A 17,495-nucleotide genomic window follows, 5' to 3' on the forward strand; every position below is an offset into this window, starting at 1 on the left:
GCAGGGTTTTTGATGAGGTATTAGGCTGTCTGGAGCACTGACAGAGACAGTCATTCGTCTGTGTAGCGTAGAATAAAGCTGTTTTGATTAGTGTCACAATATAGAAATATAAAGTATTACATGATCTTTTGATGAAAAATATCCATCAATGAATACAATATTTCGATTTAGATAGATTTATCCATTACCTAGTTTCTTATTTTGTCATTTCTGTGTTTGAAATTAATATAATGTAATATAGGCAAAAAACATTCTTTTAATGAGGATTTACAGTATCTATCAATCAACACTCATGAACCTTATCATATTGAACTACATTGTGCTATGGGGTACTTCTTTTGTATGTTAGTGTCTTTTTCGTTTCACAAAATGATTTCAGAAATGTATGAAGACTAAAATGCATATTTCACTCAATCTACCATCCCAACAAATATTTGTTGCATATGGTACTCAAGTTAGTTTTTTAGGCAAGGGGACAAGAGTAAAATGGGTTTATATTTCAAGTTTTCTAATTAATGTACTTAATTGAATGTAGGCTAACAACTTTTCTATATGAACTGGGTTTGTTATTTTATAACAGATGGAACAGACGACCGATGTGTCTTTTTATAAGTTTATTTGGAAAATTAAAAAAGTTAAATAGAAAATGTGCAAACAGCTGGCTGTACCGTGAGGCTAGCACGGTGCTTTTCTGTTTCATATGCTACTTTGTCCCTGTCTTAATGTCTTCCTCACCGCGTAGCTCCTGCACCTTGAAGTCTTGCCACATATCAATGTTGTTTAAATTGTCATTCCCCTTCAAAGTAGCTGAAAACGTTGTTGCTTCCACTGCCATCTTTCTTCATGAGTGGAGTTTTCTTGTTATCTTTGATAATTTGTTGTGTGTGTACTACTGGCAGACATTATGTGTGTGACTTGAGCTGGTCATGACCCCACAGGAACATTTGTTTTAAAGGGAAACATGCAGTGTCTCCTGTGCAGCAGAGATGAACATGTTTGTAGAAGTTTGATGATGTGACACTGACATGAAACAGGATAGCCTCTGGTCAGAGAGCGCTTAGTCTGATGTGTGGACAAAGTGAGTTGTGGCGGAGTGTCGGGCTGCGGCGCTCCACAAAGGCTGTTTGTTCAACCAACAATGTTTTATGTATGTGGTTAGTCTTTCATCAGCACACTCAGTATTCAATTTACATACTGTCTACTGATCCGGCACTGAATGTTAAGCTGTTTATGCTTTCTCAGCCACTTTATTCTGACACCGAGATGTGTGTGTGGAAGTCTATGCGAGTATGTATGTGTGTGTCTTAGACAGATTGCTTTGCCCCCTCCGCCCCCTCCCCTGTGGTTGTGCAGTATTGTGTTCTGGTAGTAATGATGGGTTCTGTGCCTCCCAGTCTCCCTCCCAGCAGGACACACACATAAAAGGGTCCTTCTCAGTGCAGCCATGCGCGCGTGTGTATGTGTTGTTTTTTGCAATTGTGTGTGTGTGTGTGTGTGTGTGCATATGTGCCCATCTTTGTGTGATTCTAAGAACATCATTTTTGGCGGTGCATGCTGATTGTGCCTCATACTGTGCGCGTGTCCAACCCATCAAGGTTCACATTGGTAGGCTTGCTCTCTGTCTCTGCCTCTATCGCTCTCACCTCTCCTTTGCTCCCACCTCTCCCTTTTTCCATTCATCTTTCCGTTCCCCTATTTCTCCTCCCCGTAAGACATTTCTGCTGTCCTCATACAACTTCTCTGCAATTTCCTATGTGTATGAGCTATTGGATTTTACCAGGGGAGCCTCTCCTTTTTGCTATTGCAAATCGAAGCAACCACACTTCAAAAAACAACAGTACCTCTTGGAGAAACTTTGGGTTCCACACAATCCAAACACTGTCAGTAATAAATGAAAACTAGCTGAGGACTTCATCCACACCCAAATGTTGAAAAAAGAATGAAAATGGGATGTTCCTCATTGAAAGTTGGAAAGTGGAATCAACTTTGTCCGTGACTATCGGCATGACGTCTAGCCCACAGTGTTCTCTGACCCTTTTAGGGCGCTTTCACACCTTGGATTCACTCCAAGGTGTGAAAGCGCCTGATGTGGACCAACAACTACAGCGAGAATGCTTGAAAAGGAGGTTCTCGGAATGCTTACAATCAAACTCTGGTGTTGGTCGTTTGTGATGTGAAATCAAAATCGACTAAATACATAAATTATAGAAAAATCATTGAAAATAAACAAATAGGGTGCGGTAAAGTACAATAAGTACCCCTAACCTGCTGTCAATCACTACAACTGTCCAATGAATGATCTGCCTGTCAGTCCATGTGACTTGTTTCCTCTTTGTAATAAGTTAGTGTGAACATGAAGGGTTTTGTAGAGTGTAAGATCTTTTGATTTATATTAAAAAGGACCAACATCACTGCCTTGACATGACAATATGGAACAATAAAACATGCTGATCACACAAAAGTCATTGAGGGACTTAGAAGAAATGACTGCAGCCACTGCACCCAAAATGCCACAGAACAGAGCTGTTCCTGAGGTTACTTCCTTGTAAAGTCCTTTGTCAGCAACGCTATTAAACCATGAACCCCATTTGCTATGTAGCCACAATGTCCTAACACAAATAAATTAATACACCTATCAAAATCAGGAGTGGATATAGATATATTCTTTCCTCAACCAAAAAGTAAATCTTCCAGTGAAACTAAATTGAGACAACTTTGGCAGTCTGTGTTTGTTTGCTCCAAACAGCCACTGCACAGACTGTACAGGCATTAGCTGTAGCTAGCTAGCGCAACATACTTGCTGACTGTGTGTGTTTGTGTGACATTTTAGGCTTTGACTAGTCTTAGAACTCTCCAGAAACTTATTTTTCCCCAGTCTCTCTCATTTCGAATCTATGTTTATGGAGTAGCTTCATAAAGTGCATCATCATCTGTCTGAACACACCTTTGCACTATGTTCTAATATTTACCCTGATCCAATCATTGACATGTGGCCACAAAGAGTTACAAAGGCTCACTTAATGTAATGATAGAAAAAGTTACAGGAAAATATTATGGACATGCACGTCATTACCAAGATTTTTCTCACAGAAACATACTATGATAGTAGGATTTGATGTTGACTATACCTGACTCAACGCACAGTCTTGGCTCTGGAACCGTACTCCTGGATAGGGGTTGGACTCTATTCTTCTCCGGAGTTGCCCAAGGTGTGAGTCGTTGTGCGGGTGTGGGGATACTCAAAAGCCCCCGGCTGAGCGCCGCTACGTTGGAGTTCACCCCAGTGGAAGAGAGGGTCGCCTCCCTACGCCTTCGGGTTATGGGGGGGGAAACTCTGACTGTTGTTTGTGCCTATGCCCCAAACCGCAGTTTGAAGTATTCGGCCTTCTTGGAGACCCTGAATAGAGCCCTGCAGGGGGCTCCAGTAGGGGACTCCGTAGTCTTGCTGGGAGATTTTAACGCGCACGTGGGAAACGATGGAGACACCTGGAGAGGCGTGATTGGAGGAACGGCCTACCTGATCTAAACCCGAACGGTCGTTTGTTGTTAGACTTCTGTACTAGTCATGGAATGGCCATAACAAACATCATGTTCGAACATAAGGATGCTCATAAGTGTACTTGGTACCAGAGCACCCAAGGCCAAAGGTCAATAATCGATTTTGTGATCGTATCATCTGATCTGAGGCCGCATGTTTTGGACACTCGGGTGAAGAGAGGGGCGGAGCTGTCAACTGATCACCATCAGGTGGTGAATTGGATCAAAGGGTGGGGGAAGACTCTGGACAGACCTGGTAAGCCCTAACGGGTAGTGCTGGTGAACTGGGAACGTCTGGAGGAAGACCCTGTCCGGGAGATCTTCAACTCACACCTCCGGCGGAGCTTTTCAGACATCCCTGTGGAGGTTGGGGGAATTGAACCTGAGTGGGCGATGTTCAAAACCTCTATTGCTGAAGCTGTGGTGAGGAGCTGTGGTCTCAAGGTCTTAGGTGCCTCAAGGGGCGGTAACCCTCGAACACTGTGGTGGACCCCGGTGGTCAGGGAAGCCGTTCGACTGAAGAAGGAGTCCTTCCGAGTTATGTTATCCGGGAGGACTCTGGAAACAGTTGCAGGGTACCGACGGACTTGAAGGAAGGCAGCCTATGCCGTGGCAGAGACAAAGCAGCGGGTGTGGGAGAAGTTTGGAGAAGCTATGGAGAAGGAGTTTCGGTCGGCACCAAGGTGCTTCTGGAAAACCGTCCGGAACCTCAGGAGGGGGAAGCGGGGAACCATCCAAGCTGTGTACAGCAAGGGTGGGACCCTGCTGACTTCGACTGAGAAGGTTATCTTGTGGTGGAAGGAGGACTTTGAGGAACTCCTGAATCCAACTAACATGCCCTCTATGGTAGAGGCAGAGCTGGAAGCTTATGGGGGATCATCATCAATTTCCCTGTTGGAAGTCACTGAGGTAGTCAAACAACTCCACAGTGGCAAAGCCGCAGGGGTTGATGAGATCCGTCCAGAAATGCTGAAGGCTTTGGGTGTTGAGGGGCTGTCTTGGTTGACACGCCTCGTCAACATTGCGTGGCAGACCGGGATGGTGGTGCCCCTATTCAAAAAGGGGGATCAGACAGTGTGTGCCAACTACAGGGGTATCACACTTCTCAGCCTCCCTGGTAAAGTTTTCTCTAAGGTGCTGGAAAGGAGGGTTCGCCCAACCGGTCTACATCTGTTTTGTGGATCTGGAGAAGGCGTATGACCGAGTCCCCCGGGTGATACTGTGGGAGGTGCTGTAGGAGTATGGGGTGAGGGGGTCACTTCTGAGGGCCATCCAATCCCTGTACGCCCAAAGCGAGAGTTGTGTCCGGATACTCGGCAGTAAGTCGGACTCGTTCCCAGTGAATGTTGGCCTCCGCCAGGGCTGCGCTTTATCACCAATCCTGTTTGTAATTTTCATGGACAGGATATCGAGGCGTAGTCGTGGAGGAGAGGGGTTGCAGTTCGGTGGCCTGAGGATCTCATCGCTGCTCTTTGCAGATGATGTGGTCCTGATGGCGTCATCGGTCTGTGACCTTCAGGAGTCACTGGATCGGTTTGCAGCCGAGTGTGAAGGTTGGGATGAGGATCAGCACCTTAAAATCTGAGGCCATGGCTCTCAGCAGGAAACCGGTGGATTGCCTACTCCGAGTATGGAATGAGATCTTACCCCAGGTGAAGGAGTTCAAGTACCTTGTGGTCTTGTTTGCGACCCCGGATAAGCGGTAGACAATGGATGGATGGATAAAGGCCTGGTCACATCAGCACTTAAACTGGCAACATTTCACCAGAAACTAATAATAGAATTGGCACAATTATTGTCCCGTTAGTAACCAAGCTAAACTAACAAACTAATGAGTTTGTTTATTGACCATTAGCAAGATTTTTAGCTCCGAGAGCTTTATATTCCCTCTTTAATAACTTTTTATTCAATAAAATGATGTACAATGGTGAACAAAATGCCAGGCCGGAGTAAACGACACAGAAGAGACAAAAGAGAGAGTCTCCTGAACAACTACCCAGTTACAGCAGTTTATCAAATAGCCCTGTGAATAACGTCACTACGTCACCAAGCTTCTATAACTGCATATTTCACAAAGACGCACAGATTATTCTCTCTATACTGTCATGTCGAAAAGTTGGTAAATTATTACAACATTACTTGTTGCCTTACCTCTTAATCTTTCAACATGTTTCTCTTTTGTCATCTCTTAGGTGTGTTGCCATCCTCAGCATCCATCTTTCCTTTCCCTACCATCCCAACTGACTGTGTTGAAGCTCATCGAGTGTGCTCCGCCGACCCCCGGTGCGAGGCGTTGTACAGGGGCTTGGAGCTGTGTGCGGCCGACGCAGCGGTATCCCCGCTCGGGGAACAGGCGGCTGCTGAGTGCCTGGAGAGGCAGGACGCTCTGCTCGCTAAACACCCCGCTCTCTTGGTCTGCAAGTGCCAGCGTGGCTACCGCAAGGAGGAACAGTGTCTCCGCATATACTGGAGGGTTCGGCTGCTGCCAGGTCAGTTAGGCCTGTCCTGGGTCAGTGTGTAAAAGCATGTTGTCATGTGTAAAGCTTGGTCTCCCTCTATCCATTTATTATCTTCCAGCTTATCAAGTTCAAGGTCTTGGGGGGCTAAAGCCAATGCAACAAGATATTTGATGAGAGGTGAGGTACACGAGCTGATGTGCACCTTGTGTGGTAGGCTCTGACTTTGTGTGAATGAGTCAATGCTGACATGACTTAGTGCTTTATGTTTAGTTTTCCTGACCTGCCCGTATATATATATATATATATATATACACACACACACATACTGTAAGGTTCGAACTGAACCCAAAAGCACAACACAGAGACAGGCAGAATACAATATAGTTCAGTTTACTCAGCAATCCAGGGTCAAAACGGGCAGGTCAGGAAAACTAAACAGGTAAACTAGACGATCGCTGGAGAGCTTGGCAGGAAAACACAAGACAATCTGGCAGGGAACAAGTGGGAGAGACCTGGTATATATCCTCTGAGAGAAATAATGAGGGAATGAGAAGCAGGTGAGGAGATGGGCTGTGGAAACCAGGTGAGGGGAATAAGTTGATTGCAGGCAGTGAGGATGAACCAGGATCTGAAATGATAAGAGAATTACTGACAAGGTAAAACCAAATGAAAACAAACTAATAGTGGGTGGAACGCATGACACATACACGAGTATGCCCTTTGTCACACAGACAAAAACTGTATGAAAATATGTATGTGAGAATAACAATTGAGATGTATACACACACACACAACAATAACAAAAAAGATTTTTCCTTCAAATATGTATTTCACAATTGGAATTGGAATAGGTGGCGCCCTAGCGACCTTAATGGACCACACACCACTGATGCAAGCCTTGTCCTTGAAATCTCTTAAGGATATTTAAAGTTTGTCTCCCATCATTTTAAATTAGTCTCACGCCTCTAGTACATAACAGAAAACAATATCCACACGTATACTGGGGAGCATCAGACCGCACTGCAATTTACACATACAGACAGACAACCAGAGAAACATCCTGGAGTAGTATACCAATCTGTTATCATGAAACCCATTAGTGTACATTTATTACATAACCATCATCTTAACACTTTTACACAAACCTGGTTAATTTCTAACCATAGAACGTGTCATAATATCAAACCAGCCTCATGTAGAAGTGAGGTCCAGTCAAAAAGACTGAACATTTCCACACACTCACACAATAAGAGAAGCGATGTGTGCATCAGTAAGTGAGCTAACACTAGCCAGCGGACTCCTCCCCTGTGGCCTATTAGTCAGCGGAGCATTAGTGTAATTACACACTCTTCAGTTCCTAACGCTGCTAGGCTGCTCTAGCGTGTCATTACCATAAATATATAGCCTAGAATAGGATTTACATACATAAACACTTTACATGCTATTACATTCTTGATTGAGTTTGAACTTTTGAGTGTGTTTGAATAATTTGTAGCAACAAACAGCTCGTCCACTAGTCAATCAAGGCTCTGCTTATGGGTTCACAATCGTACAAAAGCTGTCTTCAGAAACATGAGCTCAATGTGACTTTGGGTTTTGCCCAGCTATCTTCCTTACCTCATCCTTATGTTGGCCATGTTCATGCGGTTAAAGGTAATTGTAAACGGTAGACCTTCAGTTAGTGGTAAGCTCGAATTCAGCCGTCACAAACGTTGTGTTGCTGCCGTTACACAGGTTAGACCCAGCGGCCCCCAGTCTGATGTGAATTCCGGGGGAAGGGGTTTGTGCCGGCTGAATTCCAGTTGCTGCAGTCAGGGAGGACGAGGACGAGACAAAGGTGCTTGTTTTTGCCACTTGCCACTTTGCCACAGATTTAGTCCAATAAACAAACTAACAAAGTGTACATGGAGCGTACGGCCCCTGGTTAGTGGCACAGTAAACACATAGAGGGCTAATGTAAACTACAGGCCGACCACACACGTTCTTGTCTACCCAGAGATTATATATTATAGTAACGTTATTTAGACCGGCGCTCAGAGTTCAGTTTGGTCGAAAAGAAACTAATAGTAGGTTCTTTATATTATTTTATAACTGATGACTGTAGACTGTATGGACCAGTAGTATTTATTTGGAGCAGGTGGCCAGGCATTACACATTACTCCTTTAAATGACAGAGGGACTGAAGTATTGAATGACACAGGTTATTTTTAAGATGTTGTGTTGCTTGGCTATAAAGCCCTCTATAATAAAAAACAAAGATTATATTGAAAGAGCAAACATTGATATTACTCTTATTGATATTTATCTTGTCATCTCATTCTCTGAAAGAGAGGGAATAAGTGTATTTCCCAAAATGTTGAACTACTTCTTTATATGATAAATTAAACAAACTGAAGGCCCCCTTCTCCCTGTTAACACCACATACATAATCTAGATTAATTACATAGCCTACCTGAACAACTAGTGGCTCTTTACAATGTGATGTGCTGCAGAGTGACTGATCTTAGAGCCGCTAGAGACTTGACATGTTGAATACTGGCTGAGAAACACAAACATGGTCCTCTTTATCTCCATCAACTTTGAGCACTGCAATTATATTTGGCTTTATTTTACCCAAATTTACCCAGCTCTGTCTTTGAAATGGAAGAATCAATGTAAGCAGTCAGGGTAGGCTGAGCCAGTTGGGCTCCTAATGTCTTTGGTGATCCCCTCACTCTTCATCTCAACACCTATTGGATGGATTGCCATGACATATGGTGGTACAGCATGAATCCTAATTACTAGAGATTCAGAGACTCAAAGCGGTGGTTTTACCTCAGGGACTCCTCTGCACTGCAGGGGAGGCATTTGTTCTTCTAATCAGCTTTTGTAAAGTAAATGTCAACGCAATGCAGTGAACTGTCAGAAAATACACTGACAACTTAATTTAGACATAGAATAGAAGACTTCACAGAGACGCCTACGCAGAGCAGCAGGATGCTCAGGCCAGTTTAACCGGCTTTCATGTTATCAATCATTTATAATGTTGGGTGATGTGAACATTCTGTACATATTGATGTTGTAGATGACTCATGTTTACACCCATGATCTTCTTATCATGGACGATTTTACACCACTGTTATAACTCTTTCCTGTATCACCATCTAAAGTCCACCATCTGGACTGCATTTATGTAGCCAATCTTTGGATCACTCAAAGCGCTTTACAACACATGTCAGATTCAATTGGGTTCAGTCAAAACGTACATGAACCAACCCACTGTTTAAACCACACTCTGGACCTTGTTCTGGGATATGGTGTTGAAATTGAAAGTTTATCAGTGTGTCCACATAATCCTCTTTTATCAGACCATTTTTTAATAACTTTTGAAGTCCTGTTACTGGACTACAAGCCAGTAGGCAAAGTATCCTACGCTCGATGTTTATCTGAAAGTGCTGTGACTAAATTTAAGGAAGTGATTCCATTTTTTCCATTCCGTTTTTTATTTATAAAAAACTATGAATCAGTATCTATTTCCACAAATGGATATATATTATATTATATTAACTCTATTTTAACATTGTCAATATGTGTGTGATCCTTTTCTCCAGGAGAGGATGAGTTGGAAATATCTCCCTATGACGACACACTGATGGATACTCGCATGGCCTCCTTAGTGGCAGGTAAAGCCCACTCTGACTCACTCACAGTCTTTTGACTATGTGAAGAGGTAGTTTTGATTGGCGTCCATCACTTGTAGTCGTCCATCACTTGTAGTCATACAAGTATGCCAGTGAAGCAGCTCAGTGAATCAGTAAGCCTCAGACATATTAACCAATATGTATCAATAACGACATAGTAACTAGTGACCAGCTGAGGAAACTCACTTTGTTCTGTCTCAGCACCTTTTTACACCTTTGCAATTTGTCCTTGTACATTCATATCCAGAGGATGATTCCTATTGATTGTTGTGAACACTTGATCTTTCTTCAACCATCACTCAACTTCCCTTTGACCAGTGCTTCTTACCATATGAGCTATCTTGACAAATGTTTCTATACTTTTTTTTTTCTTAAATTTTGCTCTGGATATTAATAGACTCAAGAGGATGAATCAATCTTGTGAAAGACAATCCCCTCTACCATATGGCAAAAGGTTATTTGACCACATGGTGATCCTTTAGTCAAAATTTGACCATTTGGTTCTTTCTTGGCCTTTTGTTTTTAAGGTAGCCATACATTTTACTTAGTATAAACCCACTGTCCTTCACCACTACTCTCAGGACAAAGTCAACGCTACATGTTTGCCCCAATCCTTTTAAGGTTTCCCAAAATAGCAGGTGTCTGAGTTCAGAACTAGGACTAATTTAATTTTGTCACCTCAATTTCTAACTAATTTTCCTTCAGATGCTCTTCTTCTGGTATTCCTACTGTTACCCACTCTGCAAATGGGAAATTATGTAGTTTCAACACCATTCTTTAGTTTATTCACCTTTATTTTAGATTTTATTTATTTTGTTTTATTTTGCGGTCTAAGTTTGTAAGTTAATTGTCTCTAATCTTGTTTGGCTTCAGAGTAATTAATGTGGAGGCTACAGAAACTAATAAAGTGAGAGGCTAAAGTTTTTAAGAAAATCTAAATTGAAACATTTCTCAGTCCCACCATTTTCACTCCGACCACACAAACACTTAAAAAAACACGTTCATTTCTCTTGCTATTATAAAAATGTACTTCTCAAAATTCAGTACATACAACAAAATGTAAACTCAAGAAGTAAATGTGTTAGTAAACATAATAAATAATAATAATAAGTAAACTTACTAATAGTTATATTTTATTAGTTATACTTATATTTTCTATATTCATTTTCTTGTATTTATTTCTTATACCTTGTGTTTCCTTGCATACATCATTCAGAGTGGAAGGCAAATTAAGAATTTCGTTGTACAGGGAAACTTGTTTTTAACTGTGTAAATGACAATAAACGCTTTAACTTGATATGAATGGTGATGACATGGTAAAAAAAGCATTGTTGTGCATTGTCACTCACTCTGCCACTGAAACTGATGTTTGATTAGTTTTTGTTACCCTTTAAACACTGTGCACACAGAACATAGAGTAGGACATCCTCTTGCTGCAACACAAATTATAAACGAATCGCTAGATGTACTTTATGAACTCTTATTGAATGAGGCAAATGTACTTCCATTTCCCTCTCCACAACTTTTCTGCAAACAGGGGTATTTTGTGTTTGGCTCATTTGAGTTTTCTTCACCCCCACAGCCTCATCTTTCATGCAACTGGATGGTGAGAACCAGTGCCTGAAGGCAGCACAGGACTGCGGCCTGTACGAGAAGTGTGGTGCTCTGCGATCAGAGTATGTCCTGGCTTGCACCAAGCGGGTTCCCGGGACCAACCGATGCAACCAGCATAAGTGCCATCGAGCCCTGCGACGCTTCCTGGAGCGGGTGCCTGAGGAGTACAGCCTGGGTGTCCTGTTCTGCCCCTGCACCAACACCCTGTGTGGTGAGAGGAGGAGGAAAACCATCGTACCCTCCTGCTCCTACCAGGAGATGGACAGTCTGCAACCTAACTGCCTCCACCAGCAGAGCTCCTGCCGCCAAGATGACCTCTGCAGGTTAGACATGAGGCTCAGACAAATGTATGGGGTTGATGCTGTTTGTTTATTATAATATGTAAAAGGCTACAAAATGACATTTTATGTGACACTTTGATTACATATTAATTGTAGAGTTGATAGCAAGGGTATGTAACATAGCTTGCTTGCATACAGTGCAGTCTATATCTGTGTTTATGTGTGTGAATATATATTTTATAATTATAGCAGTTTCCACAAAGTCATTACTTGCAGCTCAGAGTTGACAAACTGTAAAATTGTACAGGCGGAGTATGGGGGTGCTATAAAAGAATCAGGGAATGTCGTCAATTGTCTTTAAACAATGGTGGTGCTGACTCAATATTAGCTTGTCGATCAGCCACAGTTCTGCCTACTAGTTATAATAATTAACACCTTGAAGCAAAGTAAAATCACAGTGTTAATATCCTGTTATTGGGTCAGACAGATACCAGGGTTAGAGATATTTAATTTGATAACATCATCTAGACACTGAATGTCTTTAACCACACTTGCATGTAGCTAGAGTTTTGGATCAGAGTTGCTAATCCCGAGCCAGAAAATTAATTGTTAATTCGTTGAACTCTATGCAGATGTTGATGTACGTTTTTTTTCTGTGAATGGATTTATCGATTTATATTGCATGTGATGAATTGAATTTCACCAATAAATGCTGGTGTAACCGAGTATTTATGATGATGATGATGATGATGATGATGATGATGATGATGATGATGATGATGATGATTGCTCATTCATTGTATTGTGCCATGGTGGTTTAATTGACCCATGCATGCTGTAATGTGTAATGTATGGGGAAAACACTGATACAGTGAATACAAATTTAAAATCAGCATGAAATAGCAATCTGGTATTTGTCCTCAAAAATACATATAAATCCCCAAGTCTTATGTAATGCAAGTCTTGTGTATATAAATGGGGAAAAGTCTGAAGGAACAGTGAGTACAGAAAAAAGGCTAGATTTACAAGTACTAAATATGTACTTTTTTAAAGAACATTGGTTGAAAACCCTCTGTTCAACCCAGATCTGCATGCACGCCCCAACATACACATCCAAATACCCTGCCCACTTCTTGTGTTTGATGTTGAGTTGTTGTTTGTGTTGTTGCCAGGTCCAGACTGGCTGATTTCCTTAATAACTGCCAGCCATCTCCTCTGACGGCCAGCGGCTGTCTGAAAGACTCAGCAGGCCTGTGCCTCCGAGCCTACGCTGGACTCATCGGTACGGGGTGCAGGGGGGAGGGAGAGGGAAAGTGGGGAGAAGTTGGGAAAGGAGGAATGATGGGAAATAGATGAAATAGAAGGCTGCATTTTATCTCTACCAGGACATAACTTCCAGAAGAGGATGTTTTGTTTTAGATTTTGTTTTCAATACAGAACTCCCTAAAAGGCCTTGCTCATTTGAACTCTAGCGTATATTTCAGCAGTGATTTTGGCTAGGTAACATGAAGTTTTATCTACCAAGTAAAAGTAGTAAAAAATATTGGTAACCAATTTAAAAGTCAAGATATCAAACCATGCAAAGATCAGAAGAGCAAAAGAGGTGTGATAACAACTGATGCTCCACTGAAGACTTCAATATCAAGTATCAATGGAAATAAATCACCAACAATGCTCTAGTTGTTCATCCTTCCTGTTTGTTTAGTCCTTTTCTTCATACTTTTATCAAGTCTGCATTAAAGTACCAATGGGCCCCGGGCTATGAATTTTCAAAGGCCCTGCCCGAAGCAAAATCACGATTCAACTACTACCTTGTCCAGCCCTCACAAACAGCAGCCACGCTTAGTTTGCATAAAAGAATGTGTAAACAACAATCACTCATGACAGTCATATAATCATTGTAAGCCCATAGTGAAACATATGATTAAAAAATAGCATCACCAAAAGGCACAAGCCAGAACACTGTAGGCGAATATCCATCTTTCTCACACATAATGCATAGCATATGCTCGCTTATGCAGCAACAGCTGTTTCTAGTGCTATGTGAGTGAAGAGCTCTGATTAACAAATGTATTCTTTGATTTTCAAACAGCAGCTGCAATGTGGTGTCACTGGACACAACAACCTTCTATCGCTACCAGTAGCCGTAGACTGCTTATGAGACGTTAAGGGAACATCTGTATATTGTAGCGTCTACAACTACCTTAGTGAAAAATATGATTTAAACATACGCAGTGATGGTCTGCATTTAGACTGCCCTTTTCTAGTTGCGACCACTCAAGTCACAAGTCCGCATTCACACTGCTTCCATACAAGGTGCCACATGATCATTAGGAGCGATAAACATTCACTCACACTCACTCACCTTTGGCTATGCCATCTGGAGCAATTTGGGATTCAGTATCTTTCCCCAGGACACTTCAACATGTTGACCAGGAATTGAACCAGTAACCTCTCATTTGGTGCATACATGGAAGCTCATACCATCAGCTGATGTATAAAACTTGTTTCTGTAAGACACATCACATCATGCCCATGGCTGGCGTGAAGAGGTGGACTGAAATGAAGAGAAAAACTATGAAGTTAGGGTTGAACCTAAAATTGGCATGATGAGTAACAGCTACATGGTAGACCCAACAGCAAAAGGAAGTGTTGAATATATTGTACGAAGACTCTCTATAACAAAGTTAATGTGCAAATCTCCAAATATAAGTGGCTGTACAGAATGGAGTGGAGTGGATGGCTGGAAAGGGAGTGTAATGGGTGGAAAGGCAGAAAGAGTGTGATGGACGGAGCCAAGCTAGCTGTTTCCCCCTGCTTTGAGTGTTTATGTTAAGCTAGGCTAACTGACCTGTACTAATGTACAGACATGAGAGTGGTATTGATTTTCTCATCTCTTCCTTTGAAAGAAAGGTCAGTGTGATCCCGCAAATGTTTTTCTTCAAGACATAAAAGTAGGTTGTTTGTGATGTGTGTGTTGCACTCAGCTATAGTTTTTGCTACCTCAGCTTCATCCAGGCTTCAACATATTGTCATAACTTTATGCCCCTAAAAGTTACCAAGATGGCATTGAGCTTCTTGGCAGCTTTGGGTCTGGAAAAGCGCTTTATAAATATAATGTATTATTATTAAAAACCCAACTCCAGGCTTCAAAATGCCCCATCAGCTCGCATACAAGTCACAGAGTTTACATTATGTTTTACTGCAGGCTATGTTTCAGCTCAGTTTGATGTACAATAATAATATTCTGGTTCTGTGTTGTAACATAAAGCAATTTAGCTGATTTCTTCCCAAATTGCTCACAGTAAAATGCAGTGTAGAAGCCAGTAGAGGCTTCCAGGCTTTTTGGCCATGGCCTAATTTGTTTCTGGCGATTGACTTTACATCTTTGAATTACTGTGATAAAGATGTATTAACAGCAAAGTAAAATATGTCGGTTCTTTGACTTATCCAAAGCTCAATTGTAACCCCTCTGACCTGTAGGTACCATCATGTCTCCCAACTACATCAGTAACAGCTCTGCAGACGTGTCGCTGTGGTGTAACTGTGAAGGCAGCGGCAACCAGTGGCAGGATTGTCTGAGACTGCAGAGCGTGTTCACCCATAACACCTGCCTGCGTAAGTCTACACTATACATGTTTCATATATTCTCATATATTGTGTTTGGTCTATGCTTTGAGATCTGATGACTTTGATTTATTTATTTATTGTCTATTGGCCCTTCAAACTGAATTGATTCGGTGATGACATTTTGATGAGATTACAGCAAGTTTGTTATTGTTTTGTTTGCAATATCGGTAGTATTTGCAGTTTTTGACTGCATACTATTTTTTATCCATTTTCCTCAAAGTCCAGCAGATATTAAAACCCTTGTTGCTCAGGCTAAACAAATCCTGATTTCAATCCAAACTGTTATCATAAAGGCTGGGTTACCAACTGAGCAGAGTGGGCAACTGCTCCAGAGCCCCAGACCACCAGAGCTCAAGACCTCCAGAGCCACAGACCACCAGAGCCCCAGACCACCAGAGCCCCAGAGCCACAGACCTCCAGAGCCCAAGACCTCCAGAGCCACAGACCACCAGAGCCCAAGACCTCCAGAGCCACAGAACACCAGAGCACCAGAGCCCCAGACCACCAGAGCCACAGAACACCAGAGCCCAAGACCTCCAGAGCCACAGAACACTGGAGACAGTGCACTGACTGACACTGGTCAATGAGAACATTTCAATTACTTGTGGCTGCCATACAAGGTGCCATCTTACCTCTCTTCAGGAGAGAGTAACATTCACGCACACTCACACACCGTAGGCTATGCCTTCTGGAATTATGGGTTCCATATCTTGTATAATCTAACCACATCCTGACTCCATAAGTAACAATCTCATATCTCAATCTTGAAAAGAAAGAGAATATGAATAATTTCCAAAATGTTGAACAAGACTCATCTTTGCTGTTCAGGATATTCTTATTTTCTTTAAGAAATGTCCTCATGAGTTTTTATACAACCTATTTATCCTAAAAAGGAAATTACTTTTATTATAATGACTATTTCTTATGGTTTCATGGCATATGTTACTGTCCCATGATACCCTGTATGCAGTTTCAGGTGTTTCTTACAACAAAGCACTTTTTTGAGGATTGTCTGGAACATAATCACATTTTAAAGATCTATCAACAATACTGCTAACCATACTGTTTTTTTAAACCCTGGTTTAAATAATGTATTTGAGGACCAGAATTATGAAAACAGAATTAATGTGTCACCATCAAAGATACTCAAAGGGAATAAATGAAAATAACTCTTCGACACAATGTCTGTTGAATCCGTCTGGGTGGTTGGCTCCTGCAACAATATTGACAGCACAAACTCAACTCTACCGCTTTATGTGTCAGCTACATGCTACAGTATTAGCATTCATAAGAGACTTACAGTCTGTATCTGCAGCTTTAGGCTTCTGCAGGGCTCAAGAGGTGTGAGGAGAGGAGCCGTAGGGTAAAGCCCTGCACCTGTCACTCAATCACAGCACCTGTCAATAAGACTGTCAATACACACTGAAGCCTGTATGTCCAAACACTGAAGCCTCGATCGATGCGTCAATGCACTTCCCATAAAGCTCAGTGATTTATCAAGCTGCCAACAGCTCAAACAATAAAACTGACAAATAGATATGTAGGTTCACGCCCACTCAGATGCAGCATCGCAGGACGCAGCCCACTGCGCACACACAATCACACACACGCACGTGTGCACACACACGTACAGAGGCAGTGATGGGCTGTGTTTCCGTGCAGGTAACTCTATCAGTTGGATGGGGAGCCCCGGCTCCCTGCCTGCAGACTTCACCCCCCCTCCTGCTCCCAGACCCTCCCCGCTGGTTCAGCAGGATGAGCTGCTGAGCAACAACCACCTGCCTGAACACAACAACATTGTGAGTACACTTCACATTTTAAATTACCTTTCAGACTTTTATCCCAAGGCTTTTTCTATTATCTTTGATTTGATCTCATCTTGTCACTGTCACACGGTATGTTGTATATTTATTGTATTTGTTTTAACTTCATTGCTTTTGGTTTGTGACAACACAAGATGGAGTTTGCAGATATTCTTTAAACATTTGTAACATCTTTCAAATTTCAAAATGTGCTGATTAAATGTTATTCAAATAATGTACCAAATGTCTCACTATTCTACCTTAGTTATGTAGAAATATAAAGAAAAACAGTTTTCAAATAATAGATTGATTAATTGATTATCAAAAATAAAAAATAAAAAATAAAAAAGGAACAAAAACAATTTGGCCATAGAAGCAGACAACACAGAATCCATGTAATTGTTTTTTGTCGAGTAACTGGTCACAAATTGGAAACTAGAGACATCCATGACGGCCAAATTCGGCCAGGGTTGTAAAGTTGTGGGGCGGGAA

At 41.9% G+C, this 17,495-nt stretch overlaps 1 protein-coding gene across 1 annotated transcript in view; it reads left to right on the forward strand.

Annotated features, from left to right (window-relative positions):
• Positions 1 to 17,495, forward strand: part of gfra3 (GDNF family receptor alpha 3) — a 51,197-nt gene that overhangs the window by 17,809 nt on the left and 15,893 nt on the right. Inside the window, exons 3-8 of the mRNA XM_029440987.1 lie at positions 5,730 to 6,026; positions 9,587 to 9,658; positions 11,259 to 11,613; positions 12,744 to 12,853; positions 15,055 to 15,189; positions 16,864 to 17,000. Coding sequence (XP_029296847.1) covers positions 5,730 to 6,026; positions 9,587 to 9,658; positions 11,259 to 11,613; positions 12,744 to 12,853; positions 15,055 to 15,189; positions 16,864 to 17,000 — 1,106 coding nt within the window. The remainder of the gene's footprint in view (positions 1 to 5,729; positions 6,027 to 9,586; positions 9,659 to 11,258; positions 11,614 to 12,743; positions 12,854 to 15,054; positions 15,190 to 16,863; positions 17,001 to 17,495) is intronic.

This window comes from Cottoperca gobio, chromosome 10, assembly GCF_900634415.1.
Source record: "Cottoperca gobio chromosome 10, fCotGob3.1, whole genome shotgun sequence".
NCBI lineage: Eukaryota > Metazoa > Chordata > Actinopteri > Perciformes > Bovichtidae > Cottoperca > Cottoperca gobio.